Raw genomic sequence first — 23,492 nt, forward strand, 5'->3', positions numbered from 1 at the left:
TTGAATCCAAGCAGCATATTTTGTTCATCCATATTCACTTTATTTTACTGTTTGTTTTTAGGAGCATTACATCATCATTACTCACAGGAATGATGGTCAAAACTAGGAACAAAAACTTGTGTGTAACTGGAAATGTTTACTCTACAATGTCAACAAATTACACAGACTGACCCAAGAAATTTCACATTTGTACATCAAAAAAAAAAAAACAATAGAAAGCTGTGCTGTCCTCAAAGCTCCACACATCCGGTATGTACACTCCTACTACTACTTTTCTTTTGTTTCCCTCTCTCTTTTTTTCCTTTTTTTAATAGGTGAAACTGAGTCATACTGCATTTAACGTATACACATTGTGATAATGGAAAACTGACATTGGAGGGAAAGTACCAGCAAATAAGCCAATTGCAATCTCATGCAAATTATAAGGTAAGTGCATACCTTCTAAAGTATAGCTTATCTTGAAATATTAGCTCAGTGTCATCTAATGTAGCTGTCAGCCACATTACTGTACACTTTAATGGTAAACATTGAAACCTGACCACAACTCTGAGATTGTCACCTAGTGGAGTCGTTCAATGTGAGACGTGCAGTATTTTTCCAAATAGTGACGCATGAGGTAAAGGTTGCATGACTTCACACACACTCCACCCATCAGCTGTAAAGACAGGGTGTGGCTCGCTCTGATAGCCTCTGTCACTCAAGCAGCATATAATTCTCTTTCGCCTTGTTTCATCACGACTCCATTATACTGTCTCTTTATAAACTGCTGCGAGTTGTAAAACCAGATCTTAAAGTGAAAGACATCTGCTCAGTGAACTCTTATCGTGAAACTTTTATAGTTTCATGACCTCATTTAGAGCAGCAAAAGCAACTTCTCCAGTTTTACAAGTTTTACACTCAGATACGACACAAGATAATTTACAAAAGTAATCTGATGTGCTCGCTGACTAATAAAACCGTTATTAGCCAGAGAGCAAGAAGATTTTGGGGGGAATTGAGATATTCGGTTTCCTGTCTGTAGTCTTCCTTGTAGTCTGAGTACTGTTGACTAATTGTGTTTGAGCAGGATTTGGTGGCATGGAGGTAAACAGTGTGGAGAGGTATGGCATTTGGTGAGGTGCATCTGATAATCATTGTGTGACAATGAGCGTTTGTATTAAGTTTTTTTTTAAATTTACCTGCACTTGTAAATTAAAACCCTAACATGATATGTATACAAATACTTCAGTCTCTCCAGGGTTGACAGGAGGCAGCAATCACTGGTGTATGTGATGTGAAGATACAGATACTAATGGCTAATAGAGATGCACTGATCGACCGTCCAGGGACTGGAACCGGCTGATTTCCAGCGTATCTGTCTCTGATTGGACAGTCAGCCTCACATCTGTATGGTTACAAGCTGGGCCCTTTTATGCATGCTCAACATGGCACAGCGGTGCAAGAAGTCGCACGTGCACACTCGCAGGCACACATATAGCTCCTTACATACTGGAAAACAGTCTAAGTACCCGACATTTGTTTTGTTATGTAAATCCGTTATACCTGCTTCTGTTTGGTAAAATGTGTCAGGTAAAGGTGGGTGTACAGCAGCTCATTTTCAGTCAATTATTTGTACTACTTACAGTACCAGTACTTACAGCAGTCTGGGGAAAATTGGAAAGTTTAATAATTTATTTTATTATGAAAATAAAACTTTGCACTGAAGAAAAGCTGATTTTTCCTTGTATACCAACTACTGTAACCACTGTTGTCCAAAAACTATTAAAACAAATCAGTGAGCTAGTTATTCCTTCATTACAATGAACAGTTGTTCAGTTTCTTCTGTGTTAGTATCACAAACACCGTCCTGCTATAGACAACACTCACTGAAGAAAAAACACTGTATTGCAGAAGCATTCCTATGGATGAAGAATGAAGTTCAGATGATTTTTAACAAAATGTTGGAAAGTCAAGGTGTGAGTCTGGAAAGTATTTATGTGGCACTGGGTATGATGAATGAGTTGTAGAATGCTTTTTTACTGCTGACTACTATTTGTCTAGACCAGTTGTGTACCAGTCTTTAGAGAGTATCACATAAAGGATGGGGGAACGTTAGACGGACCCACTAGCTGTTGCTTCTGGTCATTTCATGGAGTTTGTTGACTATATGAAAATGAAAGGAGTCATGGCCAGATTCTTCAATTCTTCAGCAATAACTTAATTATCAAAATCAGCCAGCATCAGTTTACTGCTTTCTTCGAAGAATCACAATAGGATGACGGCTCATAACCTTACCATACCTCCAAAACTTCCAACACATACGATTATGGCCAGTTTTGCACTCCAGTGTTCAAATGAGTAGTTACACGTTGCACATTAATTAACGCTGTCTCTTTTTCTAACCTGGTTGATGGTTTTCTCCATTTGCACAAGGCCCAGGTTGGGCAATGTGGTCTTGATGAAATCCACTATAGACTCCAGGCTGTCGTGCTGCAGGATCAGAGGCTTGTGGCTCCCAAGCAGGCTCAAAGCCACCTTGAAAATGACCTCTGACCCCTGCAGGAACAGCATATCTGACAGAGAACAAAAAAAAGGAGGGATAGGTTAGCAAGGCAAGGGGAAACAAAACCGTAACAAAAGGAAAGGAGGCTGGAAAAGGGTCTAGCGTGACAGTATTCTTAAATTACACATTGTAAAATTTAAACTGACAGGTGTTGACAGCAGAGCTTAACCTATTTATTGGTGACTTAAAAGCTTATTAATGGGAAGAATGACTTGACGTCAACAGAAAACGTTTAAGCAAGCACAAATGTAGGGCAGTGTAACTCCAGTTAGCCACAGAGCATTTGTGTGTATGCTGTGAATACATTAGGGTGTGGTAAGGGTTAGGCAGGGCTGCATGAGATCATACAGAAGATTAAGGAATGGCAGCAAAGGTGTGGGCCCCACAGATGATATCAAAGACCTGACAGTGCAAATGTGGATGGTCGCTGAGTACAACACACACACACACACACACACGCACACGCACACACACACACACACACACACACACGCACACACACACACACACACACGCACACACGCACACACACGCACACACACACACACACACACGCGCACACACACACACACACACAAAGTGTTATGCTCAGATGAGCATGAGGAGCCAGTGAGTCTGGTTCAGTGACTGAGTACCATGTAAGAAATTAGGCATGAAAACAACAGTGCAGAAGGAATGAGACAGAAGACAGAAAACATATACCCTCTGTGGGTATGATGGTATTTACACAAATGATAAAAGGTCACTTAATGCACAAACAGGCTGTAACTCACTAACAAGAATCTCAGTGTGCACATGACTCACTGTACTCCTTTACTTTACCAACAGTTGCTCACCTCTTTTTCAATAAACTGCCAAGCTTAATTTATTTTAAGTACTTTTATCTTCACTGACAGTTACCAAAATTTCATCTTGTGCAAACTACTTCCTTTCATCATTTTTGGTTCAAGGCCTACTCAGAAGACTTGCCTAGGGAGTAGTGATAACTAAACATCACTGTAAACGACCCTTTTTCCTATCATGCGTCACTACTGCTGAGAATCTCTCAGGAAGAAGAAACAACATGGCAACCAAGTAAATGCAGAAATGTAAAGCCTTCAAAGCTTACCAAAAACTCTGGCCACAAAGCCAAGGGGAAAGTGCGAAGCGAAGACAGTGAGGAACCAGGGTGTGGCATATAAGCTGGGCCCGATCTCCTGCTGCTCCAGGTGGCTGTAAAGATCCCTGTGGTAGTCGTGAAGCAGCCGTGACAACTGGTACATCTGGATCTGAGATGAGTAACACACCACAGAGACTTTTTTTTTTTTTTTAACTGATGTGACATGAGACTGCGTTATTTCATTCATGCTTTAAAAGCTGGATTTGCTGTACATTAAGGTTATGCAGCACTGCAATGGAGGGTGTGTACTCCTCCTAAAATTGAATTGTGGAAAGCTTTTGCTAATTATGTTTTATGTTCCTCAATAGACTTCAGAACTCTTAGGTCAGGCCTCAGCCATACAGGCCAGTTAGCGACTGCCTGGCAACCACCGGTTGCTGGGGAAAAACGAGTATTTCCCAGCCAGCTGAAAGAGGTTCCTGGAAATAACACAGACCTCTAGAAACCAATCAGTGAGCCCGTGGCAATTACAGGTCATTAGGGAAAAATGTGTATACCTCAAGTTGTTGGTGAGTGGTTGCTGGTTGTCGCTGGGTGAAACTAGTTGCAAAGAGGTATATGGTGTTGCGCTAAAAACCTCCTTGCAATTGCTTTGGTCACTGGCAGAATCTTCAGGTCTGCCAGCTCCAGCTCGAGCTACATAGCCCACAGACACTCCCGTCTGACCTCACCTGTCAACCTGTCCACCATCACAAACAAGAAGGGCTCCGAGCCGATCCCCGATGTAATCCCACCCCCACCTTGAACCCCTCTGTCACTCCTGCTGCACATCTCACCACGCTCACATACCTCTCTGCCACTCTTGACTTCCTCATGCAGTGCCACCGTTCCTCTCTTGGCCCCCTTATCAAATGCTTTCTCTACATCCGCAACTACAAGTGATCACTGCAATCTGCTAGTGACCAAAGCAATCACAAGGTGGTGTTTAGCGCAGCACCGATCAGTGATTGATTTCATTTGATGACAGCCAGCAACCTCTAGCAACCATCTGCCAACTGGTCGGGAAATACACATTTTTCACTAGCGACCAATGGTTGCCGGTCTTAGACATGTACGTCACCCTAAAAGTTTCAGCTTCTGTTTAATATGAAGAATAAAACAGCACCCTTACTTTTCTCAATCTGTCTGCTTGTTCATTTTCAATTTAACATGGAAGGTTTATTTTATTTCATTTTATTTGAGAATTTATTATATTGCCTCAGCATCATATTACTATTATTTTTTTTATACTTTTATGTCTGTGTGAATACTGTGTGTACATGTGTAAGTTTGCATACAGCTATGCGGGTGTATAGATATATATTCTAACATATATTTTAGACTGTATAATTATAATATACTCACAAGGTACCACTGTAAAACAGAACTTTCCATTGATTTCCCCTAACTAAATCCATCTCCTAATTAGGCATTTAATAGCTCCATAATTTTGTGAAGGTGAAAAACAAGAAATTCTGAATTGTCCAAATCAAATGTGATAGCTGTGAAATCACTTTGATCCTGGTGGAAGTGTAAGCGGAGAGATTCTTCACAAAATGCATCGCCATCGTCAGTGGAACCCTACAAGGACTTTTTGGTTTGAGTGATAAGGATCATGAGCAGGAGGATTGCAATATTGCTTAATATTTGTGGTGTGAAGCAGGAGAAAAAGTGACAATCCTCCACTGCATTTCTATGGAGCATCCCGTATGTTGGACTGGTGTGTTATCCTCCAGGGCATCCTGGATTGTCTCATGAGACCACACCTTTCATAAATCTTCAACTTTTTACTGACACATGACCACAAAACCTGTCTTCTTTAAAGCACATTTCTACTCTTCCATTCAGGAACAAAACAACAAAACAGCTAGATAACTTGGGGGGTGGTGGTAGCTCTTTTGTTTTTAGTTCTATCGAAAGATGAAATTCACTCCCACACTGGAATTCAAAACCAACGACGTGCATATCCATAACACAAGTATTATTTACCAACTTGCCTCAAGTATAAATGCAACTACACTTCAATGCCTGCCAAGTACCAGTGACCAACCTCACCAGTATATCAGCATCCCTGACTTCACTGTTTTTGTTTAAAATGAAAATGTAAGATGATGCGTCATCTAAAAATAAAGAGGATGGGAAGCATCAAATTACATAAAATGCGAGTCTGTGATATGAATCAACTGATCAGCCACTGGAACTGGAGGGCTTCCTTTAATGTGATTTAAGTGTTTCAGAAAGAGAAAAATTATCTAGATTAAGGTGTTTGAGGACACCGACTGATTCTGTAACACATGAGGGACCAGGAGAATACTTTGTGTGTGAACACTGTACCTGCAGGATAATCATGTCAGGCCTGTACTGTTTGCGGAGCCCAACATCATACATTAGAAATTTGAGCATGTTGAAAGCGTCTTCTTCCCCCATGTGTAAAAGCAGCACTCCAGCAATAAAGGACAGGCCCTGGCAGTATCCCACCTACAATAACGACAACCACAAACTTGATGCTGACAAGACAAGGAAGAGAAAACATCTTAAGTCTAAAAGACAGACAACAGTTGTTTTGTCTTTTTTTTTTCACTGAATGAGGAGAAGCGAAACATGCAGGATGAAAGAGAAGAAAGGCAGAAATAAAGCAAAAAACAGAATTAAATGATACCTCAGGGTCAAGCAATGAGTAGGCTTTCAGGATATTATAGAGCGACAGCTGTCCTGCCCCCAGCTGGGCTTGGAAATATGGATGTGTGGGAAAAGTACGACCTGGTAGAATAGAGAAGAGCAACAAATGATCTTTTGGCAACATCCATATTTTGCATCAAATATTATGGCAGACAAAAAAATCTATTTGATGTACCTGATATGCATCTAAAACACAACTGACAAAGTTTTAAAGGGCAACGTTTGACTGGCTTCTCATTATTTTAATTTGCTCTATTCAATAGTGTCTGGGTGTGTACTGGTGTTTGAACAAAGCACATACACTGCTGAATTGGATGCAAAACTTCACACTTTGGTGTTGATGTTAAAAAGGAGCTCAGTGCACCAGTATGTGCGTGCAGACTTGCTTACAAACGAGAAGTGCGCACACATGAATGCAGCTTTTTTTTATAAAAGGAGGGATATCGCGCTTTTGAGCTTAGCTCTGCATTAGTGGATCGGACGTGGACGATTCAAAAATGACAAGATAATATGGAGTGCACTCGGTTAAAAAAAAACTCAAAAAACAAAACAGTACAGACCGGTAATTGGAAGGTGTGTGTCTGGGGACTGAGGACTTCTTGATTTACAGTTTGATATAAGGTTTTAGAGAACACAATGAAAACCATGTGAGCGCATATTTAAAGGAATGTGCGTGGGGGTGGGCTTTAAGTTTGTGAACATAATGTCATGACTCCCTGCCCTGCCTGGAGGAAATGTGCCTGTTCTGCTACATAAAAGGTGTGGGAATGCGATGCTTCACACACCTACATGCTAAACCTAACAAAATCACTCTCGCTTGTTTATGTGAAGGATACGGCCTTGAGCTGCCATAAATCCTCCACCTGCATTATTTATGTGGCTAAAGTGTCACACTGTGTATTTATCACACTGAATTTAACACCTTCATATGAGGCCACATAAGTAAACCACCACCATATGTGTACGCTGTTACTACTGTCCCTGCCCTATAAGATGCAGAGTGAGTAACATGACAGGCAAGATGAAAGACACAGGGTCAAAAACAAAAATGAGGGAGGGGAAGTACTACAGGGACAGATGTGTGGGTGGATGTGTCTATGTATATATGTGGGTGTTATATGGGTGGGGTGTAGGTAGTGAGTGTATGTGGGTTTTTGGGTGGGAGGTGTTGGGAGCATTTAAGGGAGAAAGTGTTAAAATGAGGTTTGGCAAATAAAATACAGAATACGCAGTTTGTGTGGTGTTCAGTATATACAGTTGACCTCTTAGTACTACAAGGAAGGAATTTTACATTTTTCACTGTACTCGCTAAAGAACTATTTCTTATAAACGTCACACTGCCGCTGTATTACAATCAACTGTAGATTCAGGGAAAAAGAAAGAGACTGATGAATTGATTAATTGAAATAACTCATTAAATGAGTTTTACTAAAATCTGAATTTTCCCTTTATGAGACAACCACATTCCTGCCCACTGTAGCTACAAAGTAGCAACTATGCTTGTTATGCATGCTGACTGAAGCGCCAAACAAGGGGATTAGAGAGGCTCGTGTGCTCACCTATATTATAGCTTATAGATGTACAAGGTGTGACCACAAAGAGAATTGGAGGCCTGACTCTCTAAGTAAATACTAGTGTTAAATCATTAAAGGCTATCTCTTTATACTCCTTTCAGCATGCTCCTGTTATGTTTGGCTCACTCCCTGGAAGTCTCATTCGGAGTACCTGAAGGCGAGAATCTGCGATATACAATGTCAGAACAGCAACTCTTTGATTCAAACTTCAAATGGGAAAGTAAAAGAAGTCGTGAGGAGCCAAACCTGGCAATTGGAGTGGGAGATGTGCAATGACAATATTGGTGTGGCCAAAAAAGTGCAGTTCTACTTATCCATCAAATCCAAACTCTTCACTCCCACCCTCCTCCCTCACCACATGCTTATCTGAAAGAAAATCCTGGTTCACCTCAATCTTCCTTCAACTAAACAGTGTTAAAACCGAGTTCCTCTCCATCAGAACAAAATCCACCCTATCCAAAGACGACAGTTTCTCCCTCATAATTAACAGCTACTCACTTCCCCCTCCCCTCAGGTTAAGAGTCTAGGTGTCATCCTTGACAGCACTTTATCATTTCAGTCTGCATACGTTCATCTATGAAACATTAATCATTTCCTCCTCTCCCTCTCCTCGCACATCACTTCCATCCTTGTTCACAGTCTTATCTGCTTTATTGATTACTGTAATTCTCTTCTCTTCGGCCTCCCTCACAAATCCCTCCAGAAGCTTCAAATGGTCCAAACGTCAGCCGCTCGCATCATCAACAAAACCCCCTCATTTCACCACTTCACCTCAGTCCTACAGCAACTCCACTGGCTTCAAGGCCATCCACAACCTCCCTTATCTATCCAGTCTCCTTCACATTACCACGTCTTCCCGCTCCCTCCATCCTTTCTCTTCCCTCCACCTCACTGTGCCCTCTGCCTGCCTCAGCACCATGGGGAACAAAGGTTTCTCCTGCACTGCTTCCCAACTCTGGAACCGTCACCAACCAGACATCTGGAATATTGATTCTCTTCCTGCCTTTAAATCACAACTCAAAACTCATCTGTTCACGACAGCCTCCTCACTTTAGTTTATTTGGATGTTTTTATTCCATTTTATTTCTTATTCTGTGCCTTTATGTATCATCTGTGATTTTGTTTTTGACCTATCTCTGTAAAGTGTCCTTGGGTGTCTAGAAAGGCACTTACAAATAAAATGTATTACTATTATTTCCAAGAAAAGAGGGCGCACACTGCAATTCAGACAGTTTGTGTTGAATGTTCTCCCTGAGACACCTCAGGGCATTACAGGAGAACTCGACATTGACCGTCTAACCACAGGGGGCAAATTCATGATGCACAACCCTGTGTCTGAAGAAAACAAGCATGCTCCTGATTGGGCTTGAAAGCTAAAGGATCAAGTCCAAGGTCATGGAAAACTGCTAATGTGCATCTGCAAGTGGTTTAAGTAAGACTTTCAGGGAGTGAGCCAAATGTAAAAAAGCTTAAATAAGAAAAAAGTCAAAAGATGATGATGGAGAAAGCAGGCATATTTAAATATGATAGGGTTCTTTTTATTGTTATCAAAATTATTATTATTATTATTATTATTAGGAACAATTACAGAAATTGTTGACTGCCACTCAAAAGGTTTTTCAATACGCAATTTGCAACCTGTTACAATAAATACAAGGGATAAATTATCCCTTGTAATAAACAGGGATAATAAATGGGATTTCTAATGTGTTGGGAGGGTTTGTAGCACATACAATGACATCAGTGCAGAAGGAGCGTGCGAAGCCAACAATTGAATAAAACCTTTCTGCAAGTGTACTTTCCTGTGCGTCATCATTACATATAAGAATGACTGTTAGGCTACCAGTAAAGGAGGAAACATCAATAAATTAATGAACATGTTAATCAGCATTAACATAAAAATCTACATTAAAAAGTAAACTCATTTACTAGGAAATTATCAGACTAGCTTGCTCCCAGCCATGGTATAATTTGAAATATTCTCCCCAAACCTCGCTAGTTAGGCCTCTGTCACCTCCTGACAATGACCAGTCGCTAGTTAAAATTGCCCACTCTCCCCCTCCTCCCAGCTGGTGACAGGTTGCTTTTCACAGTTTCACTAGTAACTACTAGCTGCAAGTAACTGGCACAGCTCCCTGTTTAAGTCCAATTTCACCTGGCCACGGTCAGCAACCAGCCAAGCAATTCAGGAATACACCTTTTTCCTTAGCAAACAAAGGTTTCCAGAGGCTCACCAACTGGTCTCTAATGTGACTGAGGTCATAGTTGACCGTTAAACTTGAACTTATATATATCTGTTAGCTAGCTCATCTCCAGCATCTACACAGCATTTAGTAAAAATATGTCTTATCTAAAACAAGACCAACTTCCATTAAGTTCTAAAACAAAATGTTTAGGTTAAACTGCCATCTATCAATCCATGCCATCTGTGACTGAGGAAAAAAAGGAGGCTGATCTGCAAAGAGACTGTTCAGGAAACCCAATGCAGGTTGCTATATTTTATACAGCTGCAATTACTCAAAAGTTATTAAACCTAACTAAGTAAAAAAACATTTTATTTATTGTTTGAATAAGACTGTGATTCATAATATATGCACATTGTTGAAAAATCAGTGCTGTAAGGTTGACGACATTGATTTAGATAGCCCACACCCAGTTTAACCCTGAGTGTTAACTATCCATCCATGTGTGTGCGTGTGTGTATTACCCAGGTCTATGAGGATGGCGTGTTGCTGTGAGGTGAGTTGTTTCAGCAGCTCTTTGTATGGGGTGTGATTGGAAGGGGGTCGGGAAGGGACTGCCTGTGTGAGCCGGTTTTGTTCAGAGAGAAATTTCCAGATCTCACCTCGGTGCTGCCTCGGGACGCCTGTCAGATTATGATACAGGAGGGAGAGGGTGATCAGCGCAAAAGATGGTACAGAATGCTAATCACACTGACACAGAAATAAATTGAGCCAGAAATAGAGAGATTTAAAGACAAATTTTCCAAATTTTTCCAAAAAAACTCTTCATGCAAGAGCAAAGTTTAGTATATTTGAAAATATTTTTCCTTGATTACAAGGATTCTATAAGTGCCTCAATCATAATTTTAATTTACTGATATTTTGAATCATTGTTAATTTGTCAGCTTTAATTTTATTAGATAAAATTTAATTTTTAATAAAAACAAGACCAAATCACAAAGCTTTATTAATGAAAAATGTACTCTTGGATGGAGTATCCAGCTCGTATCCCTAATTCACCAGGTTCTTAGACTGCTATTTGTTATATGGTGACCTTTCTGTGTGTAAATATGTGTGTTGGACTCGCTGTTCGAGGGCATGTGCACAGTAGATAACCTTCCTGTCCACAGTGCAGAACATGCTGATACTAGAAAATGGACAGAACAAAAAGGCCTGACGATTAGAGACACGCACTAGAGATAAAAATGTCAAAGGGAATATACATGGATTTCACTGTGCACAAAAACAGTGAGCAAAATACTTCATGGAATTCAGTCTTCTTGCGTTTGCTGTATTTTGAAAAACAGAAAGATAAGTTACAAATTTGGAGCTTTGTGCATTAAGATTTGGTCAATATTTGCAAATCTCTGCTGATTTTAAGAAGAACAAACATTTCCAAGAGGAACTGATATACAGTAGGTATTCGTGGAGCCAAGTATGTACCTTGTGCAACTGCTGTATATATGGTCTCAGTGTCAAATTTGACCTTTGCCCTCCCAGGTGTTCCCAGCATTTTCTCCCACACCACAGTGACCTCTTTCAGACATGGAGTGATTTCTTCATAGTCCAACTTCAGGCGCTTGTTCTGCAGATCATTCTCTGAGGCTACAAGCATAAATACACAGACAGTGATTGTTAAAAATGTGCCAACACTGTGTTTACTGCAGACTCGTTGTGCGGTGGAGCTGAGGTGTTGGGACTCTAACAGCCTGGGAACTGTGGGTGTTTCTGAGAACTATTTAAGCTCATCTATCATGATAAACGTGTGCTGTACATTATGTGCTGTAATTTCAGTTTTGTTTTGCATAGTGAAGATGAGGTTCACATTGTATGCGTGCACTTTCATAAATTACTAATAATGACTTTCATACACTCTTTGTTGTGGCAAGCTTTGACAGCAGTGAGCAGAAAAATGCATCTGCATTGCATTAATACCCTTCTCTGCAAAGGTCAGAAGATACAGATGACAAGAGGAAGAAACAAAACAGAAAGTTGCTAAAGAGTGAGCTTAGGGCAACTCTTCAGGTTTGTTCCAGCAAAAGTACCCTTTACATTGCTTTCAGATTGCCACATTAATCCACTGTGGTTAACCATGACGATCATAGAAACTTTGCTGTCACTAGATTCTTTTTCTTCTGTCAAAGGAACACAGGACCACAGCTGTCTGTCTGACCCTCCATAACATCATGTGGCTGGAATTCTCAATGGATCCCTCAGCAAGAACAAAGTGTTGCTCTAAGCTATCAAACAGTTTTAGCTCTTGTTTATGACCCATAGTCAGAGAATACCCTGAGGACGCCTTAATTTTTACAGCAAAAAAAAAAAAAAAAAAGGGAGACACAAATTTTCTAATTATTAATAACTAGGGACGTTTATAATTACAACACCCCCATTGATGTATGAAATTTCACAGCACAGAGGAGACCCTCCCACTGGACTTTCAGGTTAGTACAGTTTACAGAAAAAACAGAAAAACACAAACTGTGAATTCCGTTGCAACATGTTGACAGCAGTGATCAAAGAAGGTGAGGGCACACCCAGCACCCCTCATCTGTTCCTCTCTTTTTGACAACACCCTTCCTCTCTCCCCACCCCTAATCTCTTAGCCCACAACCCAAGCTCTTCTCTGTTTTCTGCCGAGACGTCTTCTCAGTCAATCCCACATTTGTATTGTCCGCCGACCGCACTTTCCCTCTCCCCCTGTGGACGCCCCCCCACCCTTTCCGGTCAAATGTGGTGTCCACCCAGTGACAAGCTGCAACTTGGCTGTGCTCATGAGAGTGACATCATTACAGGAGAGGCCGGAGACAGAAGGCCACAAATCGCAGCCAGCTCTGATACCTTCCAGGGAATGGGGAAAAAGAGGTGTAAGGCTAACCAGCAGAAAAAAACTGTATGGAGTATAAAAAACTTGAGCAATTAGACTAACAGCACAGTTTTATTAAACAAAATTGAGAATGTGTTATTTTAATGTTGCTCTGAACTTACAGAACAACACTTTTTTGAAACAACACCAGATAAAGAACATCTCAAGCGGTCTGGACACTTTTTTATGAAACATTATGAAAGGGGTGGGAATAATTATTTGATCACTTGCTAAATTTGTAAGTTTGCTCACTTACAAAGAAATTAACAGTCTCTAATTTTTATGGTAGTCTCATTTAAACGGAGACAGAATATCAGCCAAAAATCCACAACAAACCCACTACATAAAAATTAGAAATTGATTTGCATGTTGTTGATTGAAATAAGTACACTGCTCAAAAAAATAAAGAGAACACTCAAATAACACAGCCTAGATCTGAATGAATAAAATATTCTCATTGAATACTTTGTTCTGTACAAAGCTGAATGTGCTGACAACAAAATCACACAAAATTCATCAATGGAAATCAAATTTATTAACCAATGGAGGCCTGGATTTGGAGTCACACACAAAATTAAAGTGGAAAAACACACTACAGGCTGATCCAACTTTGATGTAATGTCCTTAAAACAAGTCAAAATGAGGCTCAGTATTGTGTGTGGCCTCCACGTGCCTGTAGGACCTCCCTACAATGCCTGGGCATGCTCCTGATGAGGTGGCGGATGGTCTCCTGAGGGATCTCCTCCCAGACCTGGACTAAAGCATCCACCAACTCCTGGACAGTCTGTGGTGCAACGTGATGTTGGTGGATGGAGCGCGATATGATGTCCCAGATGTGCTCAATCGGATTCAGGTCTGGGAAACGGGCGGGCCAGTCCATAGCTTCAATGCCTTCATCTTGCAGGAACTGCTGACACACTCCAGCCACATGAGGTCTAGCATTGTCCTGCATTAGGAGGAACCCAGGGCCAACCGCACCAGTATATGGTCTCACAAGGGGGTCTGAGGATCTCATCACGGTACCTAATGGCAGTCATGCTACCTCTGGCGAGCACATGGAGGGCTGTGCGGCCCTCCAAAGAAATGCCACCCCACATCATTACTGACCCACTGCCAAACCGGTCATGCTGAAGGATGTTGCAGGCAGCAGATTGCTCTCCACGGCGTCTCCAGACTCTGTCGTGTCTGTCACATGTCACAGGAGGTTCTCATCCAAGATTTTAATGGTATATGGCCCTATCCATTGGCCCCTCAATGTGCTGAAGTCATCTTGTACCCAAAGCATAATGTTTACACCTTTGTGCTTGACTGTGGGGGTGGTGTTCTTTGGATCATACTAAGCATTTTCCCTTCCACCAAACAAGGTGGGTCAAGTTGATGCCAAAGAGCTTGATTTTGGTTTCATCTGACCACAGCACGTTCTCCCAAGCCTTCTCTGAATCATTTAGATGTTGACTGGCCCACTTAAGATGGGCCTGTACATGTACCCTCTTGAGCAGAGGGACCTTGCAGGGATTGCAAGATTTCAATCCATTATGGCATAATGTGTTACTAATGGTGTTCTTGGTGACTGTGGTCCCAACTGCCTTCAGATCATTAACAAGTTCCTACCATGTAGTTTTGGGCTGATCCATCACCTTTCTTGTGATCACCCTCACCCCATGAAGCAAGATCTTCAGGTCCAGACTGATGGCAATTGATGGTCATTTTAGATTTCTTTCATTTCCGAATAATTGGATTGACAATTGTCACATTCTCGCCAAGCTTCTTGCTGATGGTCATGTAGCCCATTCCCGCCTTTTGCAGGTCTACAATCTTGTCCCTTATCTCCTTTGGCAGCTTTTTGGTCTTGCCCATGGTGCTGGAGAGGTTGGAATGTACGAAACTGATTCTGTGGACAGGTGTGCTTTATACACACAATGAGTTGACATCACAAGTATCTGTAATTGATTGACTGATTGATTGTAATCTGTGTGCCACATGGCCACACAGCCAACTTGTGGGAGCCAAAATTCCAGTTGGTTGTAAGGGATCAAATACTTATAACTTTTATGCAAGGTGTTGTTTTTGGATTTTTGGTTGATATTCTGTCTCTCTCCATTAAAATGAAACTACCATAAAAATGAGAGACTGTTCATTTCTTTGTAAAGGAGGAAACTGACAAATTCAGCAGGGGATCAAATACTTATTTCTCCCCACTGTATATCACAAATGTAGTGGAATGACCTGCCATTATTGTCTAGATCACACCTTCCAGGTCATTCCACCACAAATGTAGTGGAATGACCTGGAAGGTGTGATCTAGACAATAATGGCAGAAAACTTGGATGGAGCAGACACCTGACACACCCAGTGTAAGAATAGATGCTGCGGCTGTGCCGTCTGTCTTATCTGTTTAGAGCAAGCAGCGTCTAGTCAATCAGGAGTGGCACACTGGCAGCAGCCCAGCTAGCGTTCAGTCTCTCCTCTGCCCAACCTCTCCTTGTCTCCTACTTTATTTTCTCTCCCTTTCTCTGTTGCCGGAAAACTCCACCCTTGATAACACACAACAGGATAGGATAAACCACACATTTTCATAGCTGACCCACAAACCAGCCAGTAGTGAGACAGATAAACTGATAGAATGGAGGATAAGGAGTTGGGCACCACCCTGACAAATAACGGACAGAAAGGTGGAGTGCACACTGTGGGAGAATAAAGCACAGTAAAACGACAGTGCGCCAAGAAAGCCGCCGTATGCTGGCAGTGTTTGGATTGGTGTGTACGGTATGATCAATGTGAGGCTGAACTGTGAGGCGGTGGTCCCAACTGTATTTTTTCTTCCATCAGTATTGGCCAACACACACGGCTGTATAACCGCATGCTTGTTTGTAAATACAGGTAGAGGTATGACACATCGCATGTAAATATGAGCCAACTGGGTCAGGAAAAAGGTGGTGCACTTGGCACACCCTTAGATGTGCCTACCAGCAAACAATTTTGAGCACACACACACCCGATAACATGTTATATAACTTGTTCATTTGTGGTCTACATTTTTAAGCAAAGAAAAGCAGGTGTGCACCCAATTTGCCAAGCTTTGTGAGTCTACGTTTGGAAAGGTGAGTTGCCAGCGTCTTAAAGGGAGACTCATCCTGCCTGAGAAACAAATCATCGTGTTGTCAATAACTACCTGATGAAACAAACACTGCCTTCTTGTTATTATGAAGACGGCGTGAATTCAGACAGTAAAATGTAATGTGGCTCAATAATTTCAGAGTTAAGGGCTAATGAAATACACTTTCCCATTATGATAAATCACAATTTTGCTAAGCACCTATGTTTGATGACAACAAAGGCTTCTGATTCAGATTCATTTGGCACATCATGTGGCACTTTATTGTGTGCATTTAATTTTGATGTGGACATTTTGAATCTACATCAACAGGATGCTCGACTAGCTGCTGCGTAGTTCATGGGCTGGGCACCAAGACAGTGAAATGTGATTGTAAAGTTAGATTATACGGCTCACTGTAGTGAAGTTTATTTGAATTTCTGTTTAGAGTTTTATTTTTTTTTAAGGATTTATGCACAAATGTATTAGGAGTTGAACGCAAACACAAGAATAAATCTCAAAAGCCAGTGTGGGCTTGTTGTGTCTGGTTTTTTTTTTGTTTTTTTTTTTTTAATTCATTGATTCATCCAGCTCACCTTGTAGCTTCTGGTTCTCTCTCTCCATCCTCTGCAGCAGAATCTGCTGCAGGATGGCCTTCTTCCAGAGATCCCTCAGCTCCTCTTTGCTTCTCTTCTTTGTCTCCTCAGGGACCGGTCTCATGCCCGATTCCCCAGATCCTCCACTCACGATCTGGCCCACCACTTGACAGGCATCACCTCGATCTCAAAAGACATTTAAAAGATTATCGCATTACTTTAGAGGAACTGACATCTTAAATATAAAAATGACCCTGAAAAGGATAAGTGGTGGGTGGACCTATAAGACTAGTTTTGTTGAGTATTCATTAAAATCCCAAACCAAATCATTTCAATTTAAAATAAAAACAATTGGGAAAAAAATCTAATATTTAAAAAGATGTAAAAATGTATATTTTCTGGAGTTAGCAGCCCATTAATAAAAACCATTTATGTACAGCACATTCACGTTATTTCTTGCGGACTAACAGATTACTCGATGTTTAAGAACCACGGATCTTTCTTCGAGATTCACACCCACAGTTTTGGTTTTACACGAGACCATTTTCATTTTGAAACGGCGTCGTTTTGATGCGTTTCGGCCTTGCGTTTACACGACAACGGTGTTGTTTTGATGTCGTTTCAGAAACGCACCGGCTTGCGTTCTCGTGTAAACACTTGAAACCGGGGTGATTTGAAAACGCTCGACTCGCACATGCGCACTATGGTTGCGACGGCCACAGTTTTTCGCGCACGTGCAAATTGACAAACAGTACTCGCGGATTCACGAGTGCTTCTTATGCTTTTCTTGTGTTTTTACCGTTTTGTAATTCAGCGTTGTGTGCACCAGCGATCCAACCTCATCGTCAGTCCACACAAAACCTCTCACATTGGCCGTTTTGTAAGTAATTAACAATTTGCCGCACTACCTACTGTGTCACTCCACGCATGCGCGTCTTGCATAAACAAACTTTGCAAAGAGAAAACCAACGCCAACTTGTGGCCTGGCATGGGAACTACATCGTTTTCATCGTTTCCATCGGTTCACGTCATCGTGTAAACGCGGATTGTTTCTGAAACGCCATCATGTAAATGAAAGGCTGAAACGCATCAAAACGACAGTTTCCAGTGAAAACAGCTTCGTGTAAACGGCACCTTAGTTACATGTATTATGATTCTTTCACCATTAGCACAGAGAAAATGCAAGAAAAGAAGGGAAAGTTGGAAGAAGGGAAAGTTTTATACTATATATATATATATATATATATATATATATATATATATATATATATATATATATATATATATATATATATATATTAGGGGTGGGACTTTAACGCGTTAATTTCGATTAATTAATTACAGGGAAATTAACGCGTTAAAAATTTTAACGCATTTTAATCGCACTTTGCACCGTGGAACGTTTCTCAGTGCGCGAGTTCCCGGCATACAGATTATATCGACGCACAATGTCCAAATTAGGGGCCGCATCCTGCGAAGGACCCGGCCCACGTCTTTCGCAGCCCACGAACACCACAAAGGCCGGAAGTGAGCGGCTAACCTTCATATCAGCTGCCGTCACCTCTGCGTAGCTCATGTCGCCTAGCAACCGTGAGTGCGAAGCACAGCTGTGTAAAAGCAGCTGTTAAACGAACTTTTTCTCCTTTTTGTGGTTTAATTTTAAATCTTTAATTCAAAATAAGCTGTTAAAACAAGCGTAACACATTTCAACATCAAGGAATACAGCTGAGCTAATGATTAATTTCCAACTATATTAAGTGAGACAATAATGTTGAATAAAACTATCCAGTTATGATGCTTAACTTTAATTTCAGGTGTTTGCTTATCACAGGAGCACTTCCACCCTTCGTTGGTCTGTGTAGTAGACTGGTGGGAAAATAAACAAAATTTTGAAGTTTAAGCTTATGTATATTGATTTATTCATCAACCAAACTTAAATTAATATTTATCATGTTAAATATTGAAATGCGATTAAAATGCGATTAATTTCGATTAATTAATTACAAAGCTTGTAATTAATTCGATTAATTTTTTTAATCGAGTCCCACCCCTAATATATATATACATATACACATACATACACACACATACATATTATCTATCTATCTATCTATCTATACATATATACATACACACACACACACACACACACACACACACACACACACACACACGTGTGTAGCCTTTCAGACCTCTCTCTTTCAATCTCACGGACACTCATGCAAAACAAAAAGAAAACGCTAAACATAGATGTATTTGACACAGTTGGGTGCAACACACAGAGAATTAAAAAAAAAAAAAAAAAGTGTTTGTGTGACTCCACCTCAAAGTACAGGGTGGATCCCAAACCTCAAAATACCCTGTGTTGTTTAGAGGAAGGACATACCAACTATCCAGATAGCACTTCTCTTTCAGTTTGCAGGAATATCACCACTGAGTTTGATCACTAACACACACACATGCGCGCGCGCACACGTGCACACGTACACACACACACACACACACACACACACACACACACCTTAGCATAACTTAGGTATGTACATCTGATGCTTATCTTTTCAAATAGTCTTCTGAGGAAAAACAAAAATATGTCGAGCTCAACTTTTCAATACAACAGAAAACACTTACACACGCACACATGACAATAGTGTTCTTTGTGTAAAACAGGTTTCACATTTGTGGACTGATTATCTGTATCATAGTGTTTCCAAGACATGCTGAAACCAGCCAAGTCACTACACAAACTTGTGGCTCTTTAGTTATAAAAGAAGTGAAGACAAACTCATGTCTGACACACACAGAAAGACACTCAGACACACTGAACTCTATTAACAGACTCATGCATCTGGCTAGAGAGAGACCGCTGCCCCATTTGAGCAGGAGACTGGTGACGATTTCACTTTTAGGTGGAAAAACTGCAATCCTTGATGACATTAATTCCCCACTCCCACACTGTAACTCTAATACTAACGGCACTGCATATTCTTCATCATTACATGAAAACTCTCTTACACACTTATTCTTGCACAAAGTGGCACAATCCACTCCCTGTGCAAACAACTTGGTCAGAACCAGGTTGCAGTACACACACACACACACACACACACACACACACACACACACCATGCAAAGTGGGTCAACAAAGCTGGCGCTTTCCTCTGGCGCTGTCTGTGTATGGACTGTCAACATGATCTCGAAACACTGCCACTTCCAACACACACACACACACCACGCCCATGACCTCATGCAAGTACGCACACACATAAATACACACCCAACAAATTTAGCACTGCATTCAGCCAGGACAAAGCCCATCACACTGACCTACAAAGAGCCCTGTTTTTCCCTGTACTTGCTGGCAGTTGAGTGTCAAACTAAACTTTGGACATGCATTTCATTAACTGAAACATTTAACATGCTTTAATTAAAGGGAAGCTTTATGCATGCCTACTGTATACTTCACCAATCTTTGCAAATTCAGAGTGAAAATGAATAACAGTCACATTAGTCCAACATACCAAGATGATTTTAATTCAGTGAGGTGTGTACAGGAGTCAATGTAATAACAGGAAAACTACATAATGTTACTACCTCTGAGAAGAATACCACCTTTGTGCAAATTAAAACACTGCTGAAAGTACACCAGGCAGGTATTACTTAACAATATGGAAATCTTGGTAGATGAAGCTTTGGCACCCCCCAGTGGTAACATCACAAAAAGACACTCAGGTTTTGTGCCATAGCTTAAGGGTCTTTAGTTAATGTTTTATTAATTTCCCTGCACAGAACAACAAAGTTGCATCAAAGTTAATAACTAGTGAAACTCGTTACTTTCAGTGCCTTTTTGAAAAGCAGCAGTGCAACAATTCGCTGATGAATCAAGGACTCACTAGACAAAAAAAAAAAAATCATGAAAAAAACAAAACCGAAGAGTAAGGTTCAATGCATGCTACTGAAAGAAACAGTATATACCCTGTTAATTCAAGTGCAGTAATAACAAAAAAAAAAACCAAAAAAAAAAACCACCTCAAATACAAAATAAAGAAAACTTTTAAAGAAAACTCCCTTTCTTTTCATAAATAAAGGTCACTATGTGAGAAAATGGTTTAATATAAGCATATGTGGATCACGCTTTTCCTGCTATGCTTTTGTTCTGACCAACGTACTTACAGGCATTACACTGTAAGAAGCCCAACTATCTCAACTGTCAACACTTCTTCTGTCCTAGGCACACCATACATATAATTACAACACAGAATCTGAAGACATGCAAGCACAAGCATGATTAGGACATCTCGACGAGCTGACGCATTTTTGTGTCAACATACTGTATCTTGCAATATGATGGGTGAGTGACATTTCAAAGTTATATGAAATCAAAGCAACTGTTCGCTATCGATAAAAAAAAAAGACGTTCTGCTTGTAGCTGTCACACCTCGAAGACATCTGACAGACCTGTCAATCCCCAGGCAACAATTATTTCTGTTTGCTCAAGCTGTTCAAGCTTTTAGGTATATCTTCATTTTCAAACATTGCACACGCCGCGTTGCGGTGCGGGCGGCGCAGGTTCGCGTCCCGGCCTGTTGCCAATTTGCCCGCGTGTCTTCCCCCGTATCTTTCCCCCATTTCCTGTCTCTCTATACTATCGATAAAAGCCCCTGTGGCCAAAAATGGAAGAAAAAAAAAGTAACACTCCACCAGGATAAAATATCTAGTGCTGATACTGGATTTGTTAAAAAACAAACAAAAGAACACACAAATCCAGTATAAACTTTTTGTTTTGCACTTACGCTTTGGAAGGTGTCACTTTAGTGTGAAGAACGAAGATCCCACAGACTCCACTTGTTCAGTTCACTGATCAACTTACTGATCATTAATATAACCAATTCATTCCAACCATATATTTAAAAAGAATCAGTAGTTAACTTCATAATGTAAATATATAATGCATGATGTCCAGTAAGACATTTGTGCATAAATCCTTAAAAAAACAGTAACTCTATTGCCTCCCCAAAACAGTTCTGCTGTAATGAGTGCTGATGATAATTTAATTTTTTTTTTTTTTTTTTTTTTTAATGGTAAAAGGTATCCATTGCTGCCTTCCTCTCTTCGGAGAGTCCTTACCATGAGACTAAATGAAAGAGTGACACACAGTGGAAAGGCTTTGTCTCTGCAGCAGGACCAGACTTAATAACAGTGTAATAACAGCTTATTGAAGTGGTGCAGTGTCAACTTTGCAACTCAAACACATCAATTATTTTAACAGCTGGCCTTCTTGCACATGTAGGAGCTTCCTCTTCAGATTCAAATTGCAAAGAGGTTAAAGGAGTATTTAAACAAATCACATGAATTTCTGAAGCGGGCAAAGTACTTGAAATTGCATCAGACTTAACTGAAGAAAAAAAATGACTGGTGTGCTTGGAGTGTTCATTTATGTGAAACGGCTGGGGGAGACAATATGAGTGCTTAAGTGGGAACAGTGGACGTCTCCAAGCTGTGAGCACGCTGCCAAAGCTTTGGCCTTGTCCTGTAGCTCATCACTGCGTTGTCACCCCACATGCTTACAGCAGAGCCCCACAAACTTCACATCGTTGTGTTCAGTGCACACAACGATGAGTCTTGTTTTGAGTATTACAGGCAGCCAAGTAACTTTTTACAGCAAGCTAAGCAGCTTGCAGCGCTGCAAATTTTTTGTTACATTTCTACACAAAGCTCTGTCCACAATGTAAACTGCTTATCTTTACTCAGCAGTGTGCACACACAGTCTGACTTTCTTTCAGTTTGCTGCTTTTTTACTCTAGTATCAGAGCTCTTCCATGCTTTACTTAAATGTCTATAAAAATACAGCAATTAATGACACACAAACAGATTTGAGTCTGATGCCTGAATCTTACAGTATGTAATAACTTTAAATACCCGCAGCCTCACTTTGTATGCAAAAATTAGGTAAAAATAAATAAATAAAAATGCATTGTAGTGTATGTATGTATGTATGAATGTACCCATCGCCTCCTTAATGGCTGGGCTAATATGAATAAATGAGCATCAACACACATATATAAATTAATCTATATGCTTAAAAATGATTTATTATAAACTTCACAGTCACCATAATTTATATTAGCCCCAGTTTATCATTTTTAATAATGGTAAAAAAATTTAAAAGAAAACTGCACACTCTTTATGGAGTGTGTTTTACTTTCAGCTTTTTAAGGAGCTGTCAGCCTTTTTGTTCTCAATAAGCTTGGATAATGTTGAAATGACTAAATGATTAACTCTGTTCATTATCTGTTCATTAATAATGCAGAAAATTATTTTAAGCTGATCTTTTCATGCCAAAAAGTGCATTAAAAAAATTACAATTTACATTAGACATGGGAGAAAAAAAATATTGATTTGCATAACCTGGAAAAACATCACACAAAACCATGCTTTTTACAGCATGATGACACCAGAGTATGACTGAGGTTTGTCTACAGCCACAGATGATCGAGCAGTCCAGCGTGAAGTGAAATGGTCATAAACCGTGATTTCAAAAGTTTAAACTTCAGTAAGTGTGTCTCTCTACTTACCGATGGAGTCTGTGCCTTTCTGAGGCGTAGCAACCCGCAGGAAGATCTGCTGCCTCCATGAGTGGCGGTGGCCGCGCAGAGGGCTTTCCCCAACATCACAAGCTGCACTTGATGTAGAAAGCACCACTACATCACTGAGAACACAAACACCCACGTACAGAGATGTAGTTACAGATGTGGCCTTATTCACTAGATAGATTACTTTT

General features: G+C 40.5%; 1 protein-coding gene across 4 annotated transcripts in view; it reads right to left on the reverse strand.

Moving 5' to 3' along the window:
- Positions 1-23,492, reverse strand: part of tbc1d1 (TBC1 (tre-2/USP6, BUB2, cdc16) domain family, member 1) — a 53,276-nt gene that overhangs the window by 2,505 nt on the left and 27,279 nt on the right. For all 4 annotated transcript variants that reach the window (XM_030756999.1, XM_030757132.1, XM_030757067.1 and 1 more), the window contains 8 exons: positions 23,287-23,420; positions 16,712-16,897; positions 11,599-11,760; positions 10,641-10,799; positions 6,340-6,440; positions 6,015-6,158; positions 3,651-3,810; positions 2,383-2,552 (listed from right to left, as the gene is read on the reverse strand). In XM_030756999.1, coding sequence (XP_030612859.1) covers positions 2,383-2,552; positions 3,651-3,810; positions 6,015-6,158; positions 6,340-6,440; positions 10,641-10,799; positions 11,599-11,760; positions 16,712-16,897; positions 23,287-23,420 — 1,216 coding nt within the window. The remainder of the gene's footprint in view (positions 1-2,382; positions 2,553-3,650; positions 3,811-6,014; positions 6,159-6,339; positions 6,441-10,640; positions 10,800-11,598; positions 11,761-16,711; positions 16,898-23,286; positions 23,421-23,492) is intronic.

Source organism: Archocentrus centrarchus, chromosome 1 (assembly GCF_007364275.1).
Source record: "Archocentrus centrarchus isolate MPI-CPG fArcCen1 chromosome 1, fArcCen1, whole genome shotgun sequence".
NCBI classification, from domain to species: Eukaryota; Metazoa; Chordata; class Actinopteri; order Cichliformes; family Cichlidae; genus Archocentrus; species Archocentrus centrarchus.